A 17,508-nucleotide genomic window follows, 5' to 3' on the forward strand; every position below is an offset into this window, starting at 1 on the left:
GTTTCGGGTACATACGTGTACACACACCCACGTACCCGGGGGTGTGGGGACAGGATAAGGCTCCAGCATGTAGATGGTGGCCGTCTCTGTCCGCCGGGCCGGTGTTGTTGCGATTTTCCTTTTCTTGGCTACAGTCAATGGAACAGTTTTGTGGAAAACGAGGAAGAAATATCAATCTGTGTTGAAATGAGGAGATGAGGGGCTGGCTTTGCCTCTGAGACGTGGGGAGTTTTACATGAGTCCGTGCTGGGGCCAGAGCCACCTTCCAGCCTCAGGGCGGTGGGGGGCGGGGTGGGGGAGGGCAGTGGGGGGAGGAGAGGAGGGTCTGAGGAGAGGCGGCTGTGACCCTGACCCTGACTACGGGCGTCACTAAGGCAACTTGAGCAGCCCCCTGCGGTCTGACCCACACGGTCCCAGGAGCACCCTCCTAGCTCCTCCTCTGGGTTCGGGGAACCCAGCCCGCTCCTCGCCTCCTGTGCCCCCACCTGGACAAGCACAATCCTCAGCGCCTGCCGCCCTCCCCCGTCTGTCCTCCCCGCGGCCGCCAGCAGAGGGCGCCTGTGAGCACCTGAGTCAGGCCCCGCCCCCTCCTCTGCCCACAGTCCCCCAGGGTCCCACCTCCCTGGGATAAAGGATCCCACAGCCCCCTCCCTTGGCTCCCCCGATGCCTCGTCCAAATTGCACCCCCCGCACTGCCTCCGTTGCCTGCGGCTTCATGTCCCCGCAGCATACGTCTCTGTACTTTGTGTATCCTCCCCCACCCCCAGAACCCAAGCTCCTGAGGGCAAGGCTTTGTTCAAGGCAGACCCTCGGGAGCTCCCAGGCCCAGAGCAGAGAGCACGACGCCGGAACCCCTGTGTTGAGCTGCACCGGGCACCGGGTACCACAGCCCAGCCAGGGCCTCCCCGGAGCCTGGTCTGCGGCGGGGGGGGCGGGGCGGGGGGGCGGCGCCTGACCAGTGGGCGTGGCCTTCACACAGCCACTGCACCCCTGCATCAGATTGAATGGTGTCCCTCCAAATTTCACATCCACGCCTAACTTCAGACTTATGGTCTTACGGAGAAATAGGGCCTTTGCAGATGTGATTAGTTGGCATGCAGTCCTGCTGGGGTAGGATGGGCCCTAAACCCAAAGACGCATCCTTATGAGAGAAGACAGAAAAGACGGCCACGCAACACGGAGACCAGAAGCCGGGACAGACCGGGTATCCTCGCCCTCACAGCATCCAGAGCTGGGACACAACAAATCCCTGCTGTTTTGAGACACTGAGCTCGTGGTACAGCACCGCAGGAAAGGAATATGCCCCACTGTCCCATCAGCTCTGAGCTGGTTTTTACCCCCATTCTGCAGTGGGGAGTGGTGGTGGTCTCAGCTGGGGGCCGGAGGGATGCTGGCCCTGCTCTTTATACGGGCACCAGGCCCCCCACCCCCCGGGGAAACGCAAACCACTTTCACATGGGCAGGACTGAACCCTGAGGCCCCGGCCCCCGACAGGACAGGACACGCAAGGCTGTCATTCATTATGGCTTTATTTCTGATCGTCCGGCCGCGTCCCACAAGCATCCTGAGCTCCAACTGGTCAGCGATCCTGACCATGTGCCCTGGGGAGGAAGGACGCTCACGTGGAAACCACAGCTTGTCCACGGCTCACACACTCACACGTGGGGAAGGATAGGATGGGCCGGGCGGGGCCGGGCCCATACCCGCCCCAGAGGTGGCCGGGCACTCGGTAAACAGTCTTTGGGGGAGACGGGCCACCGGGCAGGGAGAGGGAGGGACGAGACAGAGGACCTGCAGCCTCCACGCCTGCCCCTCCCAGGCCTGACGGGACGGACAGTCAGCCGAGCCAGGAGCCCCCAGGAGCCCGTTCCCTCCAGTGAGCATCGGGCGGCTTTGGGAGCGAGCCAGTCCCCAGCCCCTCCAGGCCCCTCAGAATCGGAAGGCAGGCGAGCCCTCCCTGGTGGCCAGGAGTCCCCTGGAGTCCCCTCTCCTGGACCCTGACACCCCAGCACTCAACACTTCACTGACTGTATTGCTAATGAATCTGAACACCTGGGTCTCCCTGAGGTCAGTCCCAGCCCTGCCCCCTCCACCCCTTCTGAGCGGCTCAGGCCCCACCAGGCACCTGGTTTGCGGGGCTCAGGCCCGGACCCGCCCCCTCAGGGTCCCAGGAAGAGCTGCTCCCATGGTCACGTCTCCTCCTGGGGTGGGGGGGTGCCCACTCCCCGCGAAAGCATCCTCCTCCTTGCATATGAGGAAACCAAGGCCCAGGGAAATGAGCAAAGGGGCCGCCCCCCACCCTGGGGGCTCCGCAGGGGGACAGGCTGAGCGCAGAGCCCCGAGAGTCCGGGGCGGGGACAGGAGGGGCAGAGGCAGTGCGAAGCAGGGTGAGCAGCGCAAGGGCCCCTGGCGAGGCTGCCAGGTGTTCAAGGCGCCAGCCGCCCAAGGGGGCTCAGGGGAGTCGTGTCCCAGGGCCGGCTGGGCGAGGGCACAAGGCTGCGAGGGGGCGGCCAGAACCCGGAGACCCAGAGGCGGCGCCACCCTCTCCAGACGGGAGGGAAGGGAGTACCCGGGTCAACGGAGGGGGTGGGGATAGCCTCGAGGTCAGATGCAGAGCCAGCACGGGGGTGGCCTGGCCCTGACCCTGTTGGCCTGCGACCGCCAGGTCCACGGTCAGCATCACGGGCCAGCATCACGGGCGGGGGCGAGGGCGAGGCTGAGCTGGGCGCAGTTCCTCTTTCCTGGCGTGGCTTACGCGCCCCGAGGGCCACGGGGCCGACTCCAGGGCGGGGGCTCATCCACACTTCTGTCCCCGAGTCCGCGGCCAGGCCCCAGACCAGACCTCCACCAGCGCTCCTCCGAGGGAGCTCCAAGGATAAACAAGAGAAAGAAGCCCCCAAATCCTCAAGAGCAACACAGAAAAGTTCTGTAATTCAGGGTTACAGCCGCCGAGGGGCAAGGCCCTGCCCTCCTGCCGGCGCGGAGCGGCCATGTCACTGCGTCTTGGCCTTCAGCAGTCTCTGAACTGTTTTGTACAGGAGGTCGAAGTGCTGGGGGCAGCGGGAGGGCTCCAGTGAGGTCGGGCGACCCCGCCAACAGGAAGGCCCTCGGGCCACCCAAGGGGTCTCCTGAGAGGCCTCGCCTCCCCCAGTCCCCTGCTCACCTGGACCGCCGTGTAGGCCATCCCCAGGTAGGCGCCGATGCAGACGGCCAGAAGCAGGTCGAAGATGGCCGGCTTGACCCTGGGGAGGGGAGGGGGTGGTGGGGTGGGTCAGCGGGCTGCTCCCAGCTGTCCCGAGGACCCAGTCCCCTGGACGGTGACCCAGGGCGCTCACCTGTAGGCGTTCATCACCTGCTTCAGCTGGTCGTAGAAGACAAACTCAGGGTCCCTGGTGAGAGAGCGCTTTCTCAGCAGGCTCACCCTGATAGCAGGGCCACCGGAGGTCCCACCAGCCTAGGAACGTGGCGCGGGAAGGGGGCACCCCAGGTGTGTGCCTGCACAAGGCTGCCATTGCCCCTCCTGGGGAAGGACCGTCCTTTATTCTCAACTAATGTCTTTCCTGTTGCTTTCTGGGGTGTACTCTCTAAAACGAAGTGTGGTAACTGGAAATTATCTGGTCTGGGAAGCGTTTCTATAGAGGGAGAACGACCACAGCCTAGGAATTGGAGGCCCCCAGCTCCACAGCTGTGGGTCCACTCTGAGCCTCAGTTTCTTCTTCTATTCAAGAGCTTGCTCTCCCTGGAGCACCATGAGTTGGGAGGAAGGTGGAGAGCCAGTGAGGGGCACCAAGCTTTCCGGGGGGTGTCTCCTGCCTGTGGATCCCCCAGACACCCCTCCTCGGTCCTTGCTCAGCCCAACCAGGGAGCATGGGAGCACTGAACAGAAAGAAGACAGAACTCAGGAGGCCTGCAGTGGGGAAGAGCATCCCGAGGGCAGGAGGGGACCTGGGGTAGGAGTCACCCGAGGCCCAGAACACAAAAGGTCCACGAAGGGTAGCTGGGGGTATAGGGCTGCCAGATAAAACACAGGGCTTCAGTTCTACGAGGACTGCAAATAAGAAGAAATGGGCTTTCAGTGTAATTATGTCCCAGACACAGCATGGGCTATATTTACACCGAGACAATTTGCGGTTCACCTGGAACTCGTTTAACGGGGCACCTGCACTTCTCACTTATCGTGTCTATTTTTCGTCCAGTGTTTCTGTCTGCCCCATCTGGCCCTGCGGGGAGGAAGGCCCTAGAAGAGCCCACCCGCTGGCTGGCGGGGCGGCGCCCGGCCTCACCGCTTGTCGGCCTTGACGTGGTGCGGCCTGACCTCCTTCAGGTAGTGGCTGAGGTAGTGCTCCAGCGTGCTGAGGAGCGGGCCGTCCTTGCCCACCAGCTGCGCGGCCCGCGGCTGGGTGGTCAGCCAGTCCATCACCGAGTCCAGCTGCTCCTGCTGGATCTGCTGCGGGGAAGCGGCCGTGGTCACGGGACCCCTGCCCCCTCCCCACCGGCCCCCCTGCCCGCCCGCCCGCCCACCCGTTACCATCTGCTCCGTGAAGACTGGCATGTCCGGGGGCGTCCCCTGCAGAGAGAGAACGTGGGGCTGAGTCCAGACCCGCCAGCGGCCGGGCGGGCGGGGGGCTCACGGGCGGGCGGGCGGGGGCTCACCTTCTCCGTCAGGTTGTAGATGACACGGGTCAGGGCCTCGGCGATGAGCCTCGTGTTTCGGGTCAGGGTTTTAGAGTCAACCCGGGACCTTCGAGGGCAGGTTTTAAAAACACATATATCAGGAATTGGCATCGTTCACAATCGCCAAAAACCAAGAGCGAGCATATACCTGATAACGATAAAGACAAGCAGAGCGACGGCCCTCCCAGCAGACGGGCGCCCCCCGCACTGCGGGCTCCTCTCTGGGCCGGGCCCGCCCCCGACGGGGCTGCCCTGCACCCTGGGTGCCCGGGCCAAGCCTGCGCCCTGTGGACGCGCGTCTGCCTTAGTGACTGGCGGCCCCAGGCCTGTCTCCTCCTCTGGACCTTGGGGGAGGTCAGGACACCCGCCTCCATGGGCTGCTGAGGGTGGAGTTGCTGTAACGCCCTGTAGTGGGGGCAACAGTGTCCCCCAAATTCACGCCCACCCGGAACCTGGGAATGGGACCCAATTTGGAAGTAGGGTCTCCGCAGACGTTATTAGCTAAGATGTGATCACACTGGAGTAGGGGGGTCTGAAGTCCCACGGCTGGTGTCCCTATAAGGAGGGGAATTTGGACACAGGCACGAGAGAGAAGCCACGTGACCACGGAGGCAGGGACGGTGGCACGGCCACAAGCCCAGGGACACCAAGGGCTGCCAGCAACACAGGACCGTAGAAGAGGAGCCTCAGAGGCAACACATCCCGACCCGAGTGGGCGTCGGCGTGGGGTGGGGGGCTACCCCGGGAGGTCCCCCGCCTCCCCCCAAGTCTTCCCTCCACCGAGCCACACCCTTCTCCTGGCTCACGCCCATCAGTTCTAGCGCCACCTCCTCCAGGAAGCCTGCCGGATGCCCAAGGACCGGCTGATGCCCCGGCCCACGCCTGCTCCGACGGTGGTGCTCACCGCACGTCCATGATGCTGCTGCGCTGGCCATCGCGGTGGCTCTCCAGATGGGACAGGGTGAAGGCAGGCAGCCGGCGGATGGCGAAGCGCTCATGCTCCCAGGCCAGGATGTCCTCCGCCAGGTTGATCTTCTTGTGCACCATGGAGAACCGCACCTCGGGGAACTGGTGGGCGGCCACCTGCAAGTGGCACTCTCAGGCTCTGCCCGGCGCCCGCGGGCCACGCCCCAGCCCTGCCTGTCTCTGTGGAGGTGGCCCCTCGCGTCCGGCGGGTCCCAAGTCCCTCCCCGAACCTCCTGCTTCTGGAACCCAGGGAGAAGCCCACCTGCCCCCCCCCAGAAAACCCACCTGAGGCTCACCCGAGGCCCCAGGGTGCGCAAAGATCCCATGTCCCAGCCTGGCCTCCGGCGGGGCGCCTACCGTCTCGAGCTCCCGCAGGAAGGAGTGCTGTAGCGTCCCCTCCCTGGGCGGCTTGGACACGTGCAGGTGCAGGCTGTCCCCCCGGCCCAGGGTGTCCAGGCAGAGGACGAAGGCCACGTTGTCCTGGAGCAGGCTGGAATCTGAGTGCAGTGAGGGCTGGTGGGTGGAGGTGGGGGGCAGTACCGGGGGCCCGGACCCCACCCTGGCCACTGGGGCCGCTCACCTGTGTGGTCCAGATTGTCTTCTAACCAGCGCTTGGTGCCCTGGTAGTTGAACTTTCCTCCTCCAGAAGCAAAGAACAGGAGGTTGTACCTGGCGGGAAGCAGTGGGGTGCCAGCGTTGACACGTGGGAGTCCAGGTCCCCGACAAGGAGGAGGTGGTCTCCCCCCAAGTACGAAATCCAACCAGCCTTCAGGGTTGGGCCTCCCTATCCTGGCACTGCTGACATTGGGGAGTCCTGGGTGCTGGGGGGGTGTGCAGCAACATCCCTGGCCCCCGCCCAATGGATGCCAGGAGCCCCCGAGTCATGATGATCACAGATGTCCCCAGACGTGGCCCAGTGTCCCCCAGGGGCTCCAGGTGAGAAGCACAGCTCTGGCTGCCTCTCTGGTGAGAAGCATGGCTTCAGAGGCCTCACTGAACTCTCGAAACCAGGAGAGACTGGGTGGACCAACCGGGAAATAAAAAGTGACAGGTGATTCAGCACCCCGTCCCTCGAGCATGACTGAAGCCAAGGGTGTTGTGAAGGACCATGTCCCCACGCCCGCCCCCCCCAGCCCCATCCGTCCCGCCGTGGCCACGGCGGTCCTTATAGGAGAGGAGAGACACCCGCAGGAAGAGGAGGCCACGTGATGCTGGGACCGAGGAATCCATCACTGCTGGAACCAGGCAGCGGCGGGAAGGACCCTCCCCTGGGGTTTCAGCAGGAGGCGTGGCCCTGCTGACACCCTGATCTCAACCTCCCCTCCCTGCCTGGAACGTGAGCACCCCTGCCGCTCAGGGCGCCTGCGTGCATGGGGCCGGGCCCGGCAGCTCAGGGAGGCTCGCTTGTCACTGGGTCCCTGACGTCCCAGGGCAGCGCGGTGTAGGGACGAGCGCCCACACCGGTGACCAGCCGTGCCCAGAGCCGCGACGGGGAGACACCAGCCTGAGCAACCGGCTCGCAGGTATTTCTGCTTCTTGCCGTTGGAGCATCCCCGGCTCTTCTGGGAGCGAGGGCAGCCCGGCCTCCTGGGGGGGATTCCTGGGGGTGCACCCGGGAGGAGCTGGGCTCCACGACCCGACACTGTGATTCTGGGGTCGGAACCGCCCTGCCCCCATCACTTACGCGGCGTGGGTGCGCTTGTAGGTATAGAGCCTGGAGAAGAGACGGGTGAGCTCCAGCAGCACGGAGATGCCACTCCCATTGGAGTCCGCGCCGTGCGACAGCCACTGCGGGTGTGCAGAGAGGAGGCCGAGGTCACCCCACGTCCACGTGCGGCGCCTCGCACCCCCCCACCCCCCCGAATCTCGCCCCCTGTCCACGTCTCCAGCACAGCTGGGCTCACCCACCCTGCGCGGCCCAAACCCAAGACCGACGGCCCCTGGGCGCCGCCCGGCCTCCACGCACGCGGGAAGCCCCGTGCGCAGCCTCCGTCCAGCCTGGGCATCCGCCCTGGGAGCTCCCTCCAGCTGGACCTCCGGCCTTCTGCCCCCCCGCGCTGTGAACTCCCCCCACGTGTCTGGGTCCTGCGCGCTAAGGCGACATTCCCTACGGGGAACGACTGGTTCTTGGAGAGAAAAAAACTGGGTTGTTTGCATGGCTTGGGACCCTCCCACAGTCACAGCGCACCAACTGACACACGGTGTGCGATGTTGTTCAAGTTCACAGGGAGGGGGCGACGGGGTGCTCAGTGAGGGAAGCCAGACACAAGGACACACAGGGTGTAACCCCACTGAGGGGAAACGTCCAGGACAGGCCGATCCACAGACACGGAGAGTGGGTTCCTGGCTGTCGGGGGCTGGGGAAGGGGTGGGGTGACTTCATAGGGAGGGGGCTTCTTCTAGGGGGATGGAATGCTCTGAAAGCAGAGAGTGGTGATGTCTACACAATTTTGTGAATTCACTAAAAACCTCTGAATTGCGTGCTTTAAAAGGATGGATTTTATGTTATGGGAATCACATCTCAAATATTTAAGAAAATTTCACAGCAAAGGGAAAATGAGGACACAGGTGTCTAAAAAGGCTCTGTGGGGGTGGATGATGAAAAGGGTGAGAACGTGGCTCTGAGCCGACTGTCCAGGGCCGGCCTCTGGGCCCCGGCGTCCTCAAGGACAGCCTTGGCCTCCCAGGTGGGGCGGCCCGCAAGGCGCGGTCAGGGGCGCACGCCCGGCTGCAGGCCCTCCCAGCACCCACACTGTCTGGTTCAGCTGGCTGTTGGTTCTCCAGCAGGAACCTCCCACCCCACCGTGCCGGGGGCTCTGAGGGCACAGCCCCGGGTGGCCTGCAGCCTGGAGGGACGCTGGCCAGGCCAGCCCTCGGGGGCGCCGGGAACCGAACTTCGGGGGCCCCCTGTCCTGACACTGTCTGTGCAGACACAGGGTCTGCATGGGCACCTGCTCTCCTCCTGGGTCTGGGGTCTTGGCCATGCCGGGCAGAGGTGCCTGCGTGACCGGCCCCAAATGAGAATCCCTGGCTGGGTCTCATGGGCCTCCCCGGGGACCGCCCCTCCCTCTGCTGTCACGTCTCGTTTGGGGGAGTGAAGCTTCACGATGACACCCGTCCCACAGGGTGTTCACGGGGCCCTGAGGGCACAGACGTACCGGGGCCACCCCGAAGGCGTCGTAGTGGGCCACGATGACGATGGTGGGCAGGTCCTCTCCGCCCAGCCCGGTCAGCCGCCCCTGCAGAGACACAGGTGTGAAGGGCCAGCCGGCCTGAGGCAGTGGCCGCCCCCCACCTGGCGGCAGTGTTCTCGGCTTTGCCGGCTACACTGTGGACACAGGGAGTGGCCAGACCTGGCCACCGGGAAACCAGGCCCACCCTTCAAAGGCCGAGCCCCGCTGACGGCAGGCACGGCAAGGTCCTGACAGCACAGGAAGAGCTCAGGGGGTCGGGGTCCGGCGCCCTGGCCGAGGTCCTCCTGCATAAACCAGCCCCCGGTCAAGTCCAGCAGGGAACAGATGGCAAAGACATCCTGTCGGGAGCACGGCCCGCGGGCGGTCCGAGCCGGGGGCAGCATGTGCTGAGGCCCCACGCCCCTTACTCTCTGGACAGAGGGCAGCTCTGCAAGGCCTCAGCTGCAGCCTCCTCGTGGGGGAAGGGGAACAAAACCACCGGAGGCTTTTTTCGGGGGGGGTGGGACGGGTGCAGCGAGACAACCCCACGGGCGGCCCGTGGAGCTGACCCGGGTGGGGAGACTGCGAGGGGGAGAACTTGGACCTTGCTCTGGCCTGGATGCCTGCATACACCCGCCCTCCCGGTGGGAGATGAGGCTTTAATTGCTGCCCAGAGCTCTGCTCTCCGCCAGCTCAGCTGAGCCCCCGTGATGTTACTGTTAGGGGAAGGGCCGGCCACTCGGGGAGGGGGCTCTCGGTGGGGCAGGGGTTGGGGGAGGAGGAGGCGAGGCAGGGTGTGTGGCTGGAGGCCCATCTCTCCATAGGGCGGGCGGGCGGGCGGGCGGCCATCTGACCCGATTTCCCTGTCAGAGGCTCCCTCTAGTGGGCACGGGCAGTGAGGCACGCCGGGCACTCACCTCCACGCTGGTGATGAGCCAGTCGCTCACGGCCTTGCTCTGGACCCCGCTGGTGACCATCTGGAAGCCGCTGGCGGTGGCGGTGTGGAGCAGCACTGAGGACGGGGCCGGGGAGGACCAGCCTGAGCCCGGGGGCTGCCGTGCCGCGGCCTGGGGGTTCCCGGACCAGAGCCGGCACGCTCACCACCCCAGCACCCCAGACTCCAGGGGTTCAGTCTGAGCAAAAGCAGAACTGACCACACAGACTAGAACACAATGCGGGAACTGGACACGGGCAAGAACCTGGGTGTCCAGTATAAGAGCCGGTGAAACAGTCACCCGGACACCACTCAGGCCGGTGAGAAGGGCGCGTGCGCCCTCGCTCTGCGGGACCGTCAGGGACCGTTCCTAAATCACGAAGGCGCGTGCACAACCTCCGACCCAGCTCCCCAAGGATCACTTCAGCAGTGACCCCAAAACAGGAGTTTCCCATCAGATGGCCCACGATCCTCCAGCCCAGCCCCGAAAGCAAAGATGGCGTGAGAACTCAAACTTTCATAAAAAGGGAAGTTCCATTCTCTCCTGAGCCGAGGTGAGGTGGTGCCCACCTTGCTCCATGCGAGCCAGTGGTCCACTGCGCCTGCCACTTTTTCACCTGGGGGCAGCGGCTGCCCTAAAACGCCCGTGAGCTCACCCTGTCTCAAGCCCTTCCGTTCTTTACACATTTAAACACACAACTGTGGGAATTCCCTGGCGGTCCAGTGGTTAGGACTCCGCGCTTTCACTGCCGAGGGCCCGGGTTCAATCCCTGGTCGGGGAAGTAAGATCCTGCAAGCCGTGCGGTGCGGCCGAAAAACAACAATGACAATGACACAAACCCCAATCGTGATGGCCATGGGAGGTGTCATCACTGGGGGAGCTGGGAGGGTGCCTCTCAGGAACCGTAGTACGTCCGCAACTTCTTCCAAACCCTAGCGTTATTCCAAAACAAACAAGCTACGCCTAAGAAAGTGTTGTGATCCTGATCTATGATCTTATATTCTGGTTTTTCCACTGACCAACGTAAAATAAGCACTTTCTCACACCCGATGCCATTTCTTAACGGCTGCGTAATATTCCACCAAGTAGCTGACTCCTCCCCCTCCCTTCCGCTCTAACTAGAAGTTAAGATCTTTCCAAAAACTCACTCTTGTGCTGCCACAATGCAGACGGCCACTGTCCAGACTTTAATTCAGACCAGGGTTTAGCAAACTTTCTCTGTAAAATGCTAGAGAGTCGAAATTTTTAGCTCTGTGGGCCAGTCTGTCACAGCCACTGAACTCTCCTACTGTAGTGTGAAAGCCACCATAAGCCGTGTGTAACACTGGCTGTGTGCCGATAAAACTTTATTTACACAAACAGGCGGCCGAGGGCCACAGTCTGCCATCCCCCAGTCTAGCATCCACGCAGCTTATAATCTGGCCAGGAGGAATGACCCTTCCTTTACAGCTTAAACACATACCCACAAACTGTTTCCCCAAGGAGCTGGGTGAGTCTGCTGTGTGGACAAACCTGCCTGCCTTGCCCACTCTCGTTGGCTCCGAGGACCAGCTTCCTTTTCCTACACCTGCGATTGGATCCTTTTGGCTCAATTCTTTGACCACTTTTGCTAGCTCACTCTCCCCCATGGCCCCCGGACCGGTCAAACGGCAGAGCTGCCGGCTGCCAAGCTCACGGCAGCATCCCCCAGCCCGGGAGAGGGGGTCCTGGAAACTGCACAGCGGGGCCCCTCTCCGCACACCCCCCGCCCCGAGCCCACCTTCGGCGGCAGAGGCGGAGCCCTGGGAGGCGGACGCAGCCTGCGTCTGCTCGTAGATGGACAGCAGGGCGTCGTCCTCCACGGCGAAGTACACAGGCACGATGGTCTCCATGGCCAGCATCTCGGGCTCGATCTCCATGAATTGCTGCGGGAGAGACAAACGTTCACGCGGCTTCGGGCAGGGGGGCCCGGGGCTGCCCCTAGAGGGCGGGCACCGGGGACTGGACGGGATGGAGCCGGAGCCGGTGGGGTGGGGCGGGGCGGGCCTCACCCGGATGACGTCCTGCGGCACCGCGGCCATGGCCCGCGGCAGGATGATGACCACGGCACCGGCCGACTGGCGTAGGGCGCGCTGGTAGCGCTCGTACGAGAAGTCCAGCAGCCGCATGAGCACGCAGCGCCGGCTCAGCACGTCCGCGTCAATGGTGCGCGCCTCCGTGTTCAGCACCGCGTTCCGCGTGCCTGCAGGGAGGGGTCCCTCAGCTAGCCGCCCACCCACCGGAGCCGCGCCCACCCCAACCCTGGTCTCGCGGGGCCTTCCGAGAACTCAACGAAAACTAAGACCCTTCTCCTTGAACCAACCCCCCTACCCCTACATTCCTAAACCAGGGCTGGACCCACTGTCCCTGCACTGGCACCCTCCCTCCGCCACTGCACCACGGCCACAGTCATCCCTCAGAGAGTGACGTGGTCCCTGCCCACCCAGCCGCCCTGCGAGGATGTGCGGGCTTCCTGCCAGGCTGGGTGCTGTGCCCCCCGCCCCATGTCCCTGCGGCAGCTCAGGGGCGGGTGCCCTCACCCCAGCCCACAGAGGCAGCCAGCAGCCCCCCACGCCACCCACCCGGAAGGCGGGACCGTCAGCAGGAGCACCGGGATTGGAACCCAGTCGGTCCTGCTCCCCCAGCCCTCCTCCCCGGGTTCCCCATGGCTCCTGGGACGCAGGGCCCCTCAGGTGCCTCACGCCCTGCCCAGGGTGTCAGGAGACTCCCAGCACAGAGCTCAGCACCCACTCCAGGGTCTAGTCCCCAGCAGAGGGAGCCCCCAGGCTACAGGACTGCCCCCCACAGTTCCCAATGACCCCAGGAAAACCCAAACCCTGCCCTGGCTAACCTGACCAGTGGCCCCCGGCCCGTCCTCCCCAGGCCAGGGCCCCCTCCCCTCACAGCTCTAACACGGCCTTGTCCACGTCCCCGGGGCCCTCGCTATCTACTCCCCTAACTAGCCTGGGGGTTCCAGGGGTAGAGACCTCGTTCACCACACTGCAAACCCAGCATCGCCTGGCGACTCCCAGCCCAGCAGGCTCAGGACATGGAACGAACCAACGCCCGGTCTCCCTGAAGCCCCTCAGGAAGGAAAACACCAGGGTCTGTCCATCTTCTTCCAGTCAGGGCTGCACTGTTCCCCCTGGGCCGTCCTGGGCGCTGTGGGGTGTGGAGCAGCCTCCCTGGCCCCGCCCCCTCGGTGCCAGGAGCCCCCTAGTCATGGTAACCACAGATGATGCCGGACATGGCCTGGTGTGCCCTGGGGGCAGGACCACCCGGGTTTCTCTCCTCTGGGAGCTCAAGAAAGGGCCAGAGAATCAGCGAGGGAGGGAGAGGCTGCTTCCGGCTTGGCCCCCTCCCCGCTCACAAGCTTTTCCAGGCAGCTGACCCCTCCCCGCCTGAGAAGTAGGCTGCAGCCAGGATTGCACAGAGCGCGTTTCTAAGGCCAGCAGGTCCCCTCAGACACAGCACTGCTGTCCTCAGAGCTCTACTGGAGAAAGGCGGCGAGAAGCTGCGTGGACGTTTCAGCGCAACGAGGAGGGGGCGCCAGCACCCACGGGTGCACGGTATGCAGCGGCGGGCCCTCGGGGCCATCCCTGCACTGATGGGAAAGGGGGCTCAGGCAGGCCCCCAGCTGCCAGGGCCACCAGCACTCAGCGGGATGCTGCCAGAAATCCAGATTCTTAGGTCAGATCACCCAGGTGACAAAGGCACACGGCGGGTCCAAAATGTCTCACAGGTCCCCGGCTGACCCAGGATGCACAAAGACAAACAAACCCTACTGCACATGGGGGCCAGATATGGCCCTTAGGGCCCCAGTTGGAGACCCACACAGTGAGTGTCAGAATAACAATGCAGAGAAACAGGTCTGCTTCCGCCAGGGAGCCAGAGTGTGCTGCCTGGAGGTCGAGGCTGCCGGGCAAGGCAACACCTGTGTCCTCAGGGATGCACCAGGCCCAGACGGCCTCAGGCTCAGGGCCAGGAGCGAGGTCCCCACCTCTGCTTTCCAAGGACGTGCCATCGGGAGAAGGGTCGCTTCCTACAGCCCATCTTGAGGGCTGGTCCGTCGGAGGGGCCCAGCAGAACACAGAAGGGACAGCGCCCCAGGTTGGGAAAGGGCAGGGCTGTCTCAGGGGCAGGGGTCTGTGACCAAGGGGCGAAGCTGGGCCATGCGCCCCAGGCTGGGGGCTGTGTGCCTCTCCCCCGCCCCAGGGCCTTTCCTCTGCTTTAGGGCAACGTGGGAGCCCGGGAGGGCCTGGCGGGGAGGGCGGCAAAGACCTTCAGGGGCCCCTGAAGCTCTGGGAATGCCGGACAGGCCCCTCCCCCGTGTCCCAGCAGCAGTCTCCCAGGGGCGGCTCGGATGTCACCTGTCACCTCAGGGTGGAGCCTACAAAGACCCAGAGATGGGAAGGGGGGTGGTGAGAGGAGAACCAGGTGGACGCCAGCCCCCCAACCGCCCCCAGAGGCTGAGCGCCCCAAGAGCGGAGACCGTCTTTGCTGGCATGAGGCTGAAGCCAGCGCAGCCTCGGTCACCCCTGCGTCTGGGCGGGCGCTGGACACCTGGACGGAAGTCGCCGGTTCCCACGATGGGACCAGACCTGGACAGAGGTCACAAGCCTCTCTACCGAGGGCCCAGGGCCAGTCCTCTCTCCTTGCGGGTTGCACTGGTCCTTTGCAGCACGAAGCCACCGACCAGCAAGGGGCAGAGAGCCCATCCCCGTGCCCGGTGTGGGTGCCCACATCCCAACCTCCCAGGGCTGTTTCTGTGGGGACCAAGTGGGATGGGCGTGAGCGGCCCAGCCCAGAAAGGCCGGAGTCCATTCGGGGGGTGGGGGGTGGGGGTCACACCCCAGCTCAAAGAGCACACGCCTCCCCTTCCCGGCACCCTGCCCGCCTGTTTCTCAACAGGAGCGAACAGGAAGTTGGGAAAGGAGGCCCAGAGCAAGGGTTACACCAGGAGGCGGGAGCCGAGGGTGTGCGTGATGCCGGGGACGCTGCAATCAGCAGTGACCCAGCAGACCAGCCCTCAGAGGCTCCACGACCGGGGAGGAGCCGGGACTCCCTCTGCACCACCGGGCCTTCCCGGACTATCCCGCCAGCATCTCCCCAGGCAGCGGTGGGGACCTCACATCCCTGCCAATGGGGGACGCTGCCTGGTGTGATCTGGGTGGAGGTGTAGACGTGCGAGCTGAGACGGGTGGGCGCCCTGCCAGGCCCCTCCGCTCACCCCCGAGCCCACTCGGCATCCAGGTTTCTCACCATGAGCAACAAAGATGGGGACCGGAAAGGAGGGCATGTGGGGTGGGGGGAGACACTGGGTCAGAAAAAAAAACGGGAAGGAATCCAGGAACAGGGGCGAAGAACTCAGGTAAAGGAGGGGAAGAGGGAAGGAGGGCAGGGAGAAAGGAGAGAAGGTTCCCGAGGACCTGCGAGGAGAATGATGCGGTCAGGGAGCGGGTCTGCGGCACCTGTCTGGGGCGGGGAGAGGGGGCCACACCCGCAAGCAGGCCAGCGCTGAGCAGGCGGTGGGGGAATCCGGGGCATCCAGGCTGCTGGATTACAGCCGCCCACGGGTCCCGGAGCGGAGCTGGGTGTGCTGGGAGAGCTCCCGGCAAGGCTCCGAGTGCAGTGCGAGAGGGGACAGCGGAGTGACTGGGTGAGGGAAGGTCTGGCGGGTTGACCTGGAGAGTTCTAGGAGCCAGGCCTGCTGCTGGACTGCACGATCCTCTAGACCAGGACGGCAGCCGCTAGCCACACGTAGCTTTTCAAGCTTGTTACAGTTAACCACCAAGAGATGCTAAAGATCCCCTTTTTCCATTGCATGAGCCACATCTCAAAAGACCACCTGTGACAGCACCGGCTGAAATCCTCTCCCCAGGGGGATGTCAACAACGCACACAAACTGCCCACTCGTTAGGGGCTCCTGGCCTTCCTCCCCACCGGTCGAGAGCCTGGGGTCTAGAGACATCACTGCAACCCCAAGTTCTCCCCCTCAGCACTGCTGACAATCTGGCCCAGATCATTCTCTGGGAGAGGCCAGCCCAGGCACTGTGGGGTGTGGAGCAGCACCCCTGGCCCTACCCCCTCGATGCCAGGAGCGCCCCCAGTCACGACAACCCAAAGTCATCACTCAGCCACAACCACTGAGTGGGTTGACAACCACTGCACTAAACAGAAACAACATAACTCTGGGGTGATGAGGGATCTGAGGGGAATCTCCAGACACTGGGGCTCCCCAGGGGCCTGGCAGTGGCAGGGGATCCAGGGGGCTCAGGCTAGGCCTGATGTTCCAACAAGAGAGGCTAGTCCAAGAGAACCAGAGCTCAGAGAGGAGGGGACCAGGGGAACTGGGGAGGGCGGGCCTTGACCTGTGGGGGCCTAAGGCACCAGGCTGGAAGAGAAACCAGAGGCCAGAAGGTTCTGGAACACCAGATACAGCAAGGCTGGGGAAAGAGAGAGAAATTCAGAATGACTTGAGCACTGGGGTCAGAACTTTGACAGATGAGGGAGCAGGGCCGGGGAACAGGAGCTGGACAGGATCCAGCCGTGGGGGCCTGAAATCGTGGATAGAAGGAGCCAGGGTGGGCTGGTGGTGTTCCAGGAAGCCGAGGGGTGGGTATGCACCAAAGCGGGGAGCAAGAAATGGGGTCCAAGGGATTTCAGGAGCCCAAAGGCAGGGGACTGAAGGATTAGCTAAGGAATTCTGAGGAACCTGGCTCATGAATTGGGACCAGGGAGCAGAGCCTGGGGAGAGATGGGCCTTGACACGGGGCCAGGCTGGGGTCAGCGATCAGAGCTTCTTGAGCCCTGAAAGGGGTCAGAATGTAGACACTGGACAAAACACACTGGGGTGCCAGGGACTGTGAAAGGGTGGCCAGCTCGGCCTGGAAGAACCGCGCTGAGAGGCTCCACTCCAAGTGAAGAAGACGCAAGGTTGGGGCTCTGTTCCAGCTGGGAATCAGAGAGGACCCAGGAGAAAAGGAGCAGGGGCAGCTTGGCCTGAAGGTGGGAGAGAGCTCTGCGTTCTGGAGTATGTAGTCCTTGTCGGGGACGGGGCCGGGGTGCTGTGGCAGCCAGCGGGGCGGGTCCCTGGGGCAGAGAGAGCTGGGGGCCTAGCGTCGGTCCAGGTATCCAAGCTCGGACTTGCCTGGGATCTGGGTAAGTGTCTGGCGGCCCAAGTGAGGTCTGCGGGCTGGACTCCTGCTGGACAGGTGGGAGAGGCAGGTCCTGGGGCCCGGGGAGCAGAGACCGAACCGAAGGAGAGGGCATCCTGGCCGGCATAGGCCGGAGCCTCGGGGAGGAGAAAGGCTGAGCGGGAGGTCAGGTGCGGGGAGGCAAAGCTGGGGGAGGTCAGGAGCCCATGGGGAAAGCCCGGCCCCGGGGGGAGGCTAGGGGCCCGGGTCCACGCACCGTAGGGCTGTCCCTGCAGGTCGTACTGCTGCATGCGATACACGGTGAACTCGTGAGCCGCGTCGGCGGCGGGCAGCGGCGGCGCCACGAGCAGCAGCACGGCGGGCAGGAAGACGATGAAGCCGAGCGGCAGGCACGACGCCTTCAGCATGTTCTCCAGCACCTCTCCTGCTTCCTCCAGCATCCTGGCCTGCGGCGGGGCCGCGCGGGGCGGCGGCGGGGACGGGACGGCGGCGGCGGCGGCTCACGCGAACTCACCTAGGCATGGGTAGGTGCCGGGGTCCTGCGGGCGCTGCGCCGGGCAGCACGCGCCCGCTCCGGGGTCCTGC

At 64.3% G+C, this 17,508-nt stretch overlaps 1 protein-coding gene across 4 annotated transcripts; it reads right to left on the reverse strand.

The window, feature by feature from the left end:
• Window positions 1-1,511: 1,511 nt before the first annotated feature.
• On the reverse strand, window positions 1,512-17,503 carry NCLN (nicalin). Of its 4 annotated transcripts, none has more exons than XM_082456973.1 (16): window positions 17,180-17,503; window positions 11,779-11,969; window positions 11,508-11,652; window positions 10,588-10,680; window positions 9,731-9,825; window positions 8,799-8,879; window positions 7,325-7,428; window positions 6,221-6,309; window positions 5,998-6,137; window positions 5,579-5,757; window positions 4,654-4,741; window positions 4,529-4,567; window positions 4,284-4,444; window positions 3,336-3,389; window positions 3,164-3,242; window positions 1,512-3,050 (listed from the first exon to the last, which is right to left on the reverse strand). In XM_082456973.1, the coding sequence occupies exons 1-16, from the start codon at window positions 17,361-17,363 to the stop codon at window positions 2,994-2,996; spliced, it is 1,779 nt and encodes a 592-aa protein (XP_082313099.1). In that variant the 5' UTR covers window positions 17,364-17,503; the 3' UTR covers window positions 1,512-2,993. The 4 variants fall into 4 exon arrangements, with proteins under 4 accessions (XP_082313099.1, XP_082313098.1, XP_082313101.1 ...); XM_082456972.1 differs by having other exon boundaries at window positions 4,284-4,447; XM_082456975.1 differs by lacking the exon at window positions 10,588-10,680.
• Window positions 17,504-17,508: the final 5 nt, after the last annotated feature.

This window comes from Balaenoptera physalus (assembly GCF_965194825.1).
Source record: "Balaenoptera physalus genome assembly, chromosome: 3".
Taxonomy (NCBI): domain Eukaryota; kingdom Metazoa; phylum Chordata; class Mammalia; order Artiodactyla; family Balaenopteridae; genus Balaenoptera; species Balaenoptera physalus.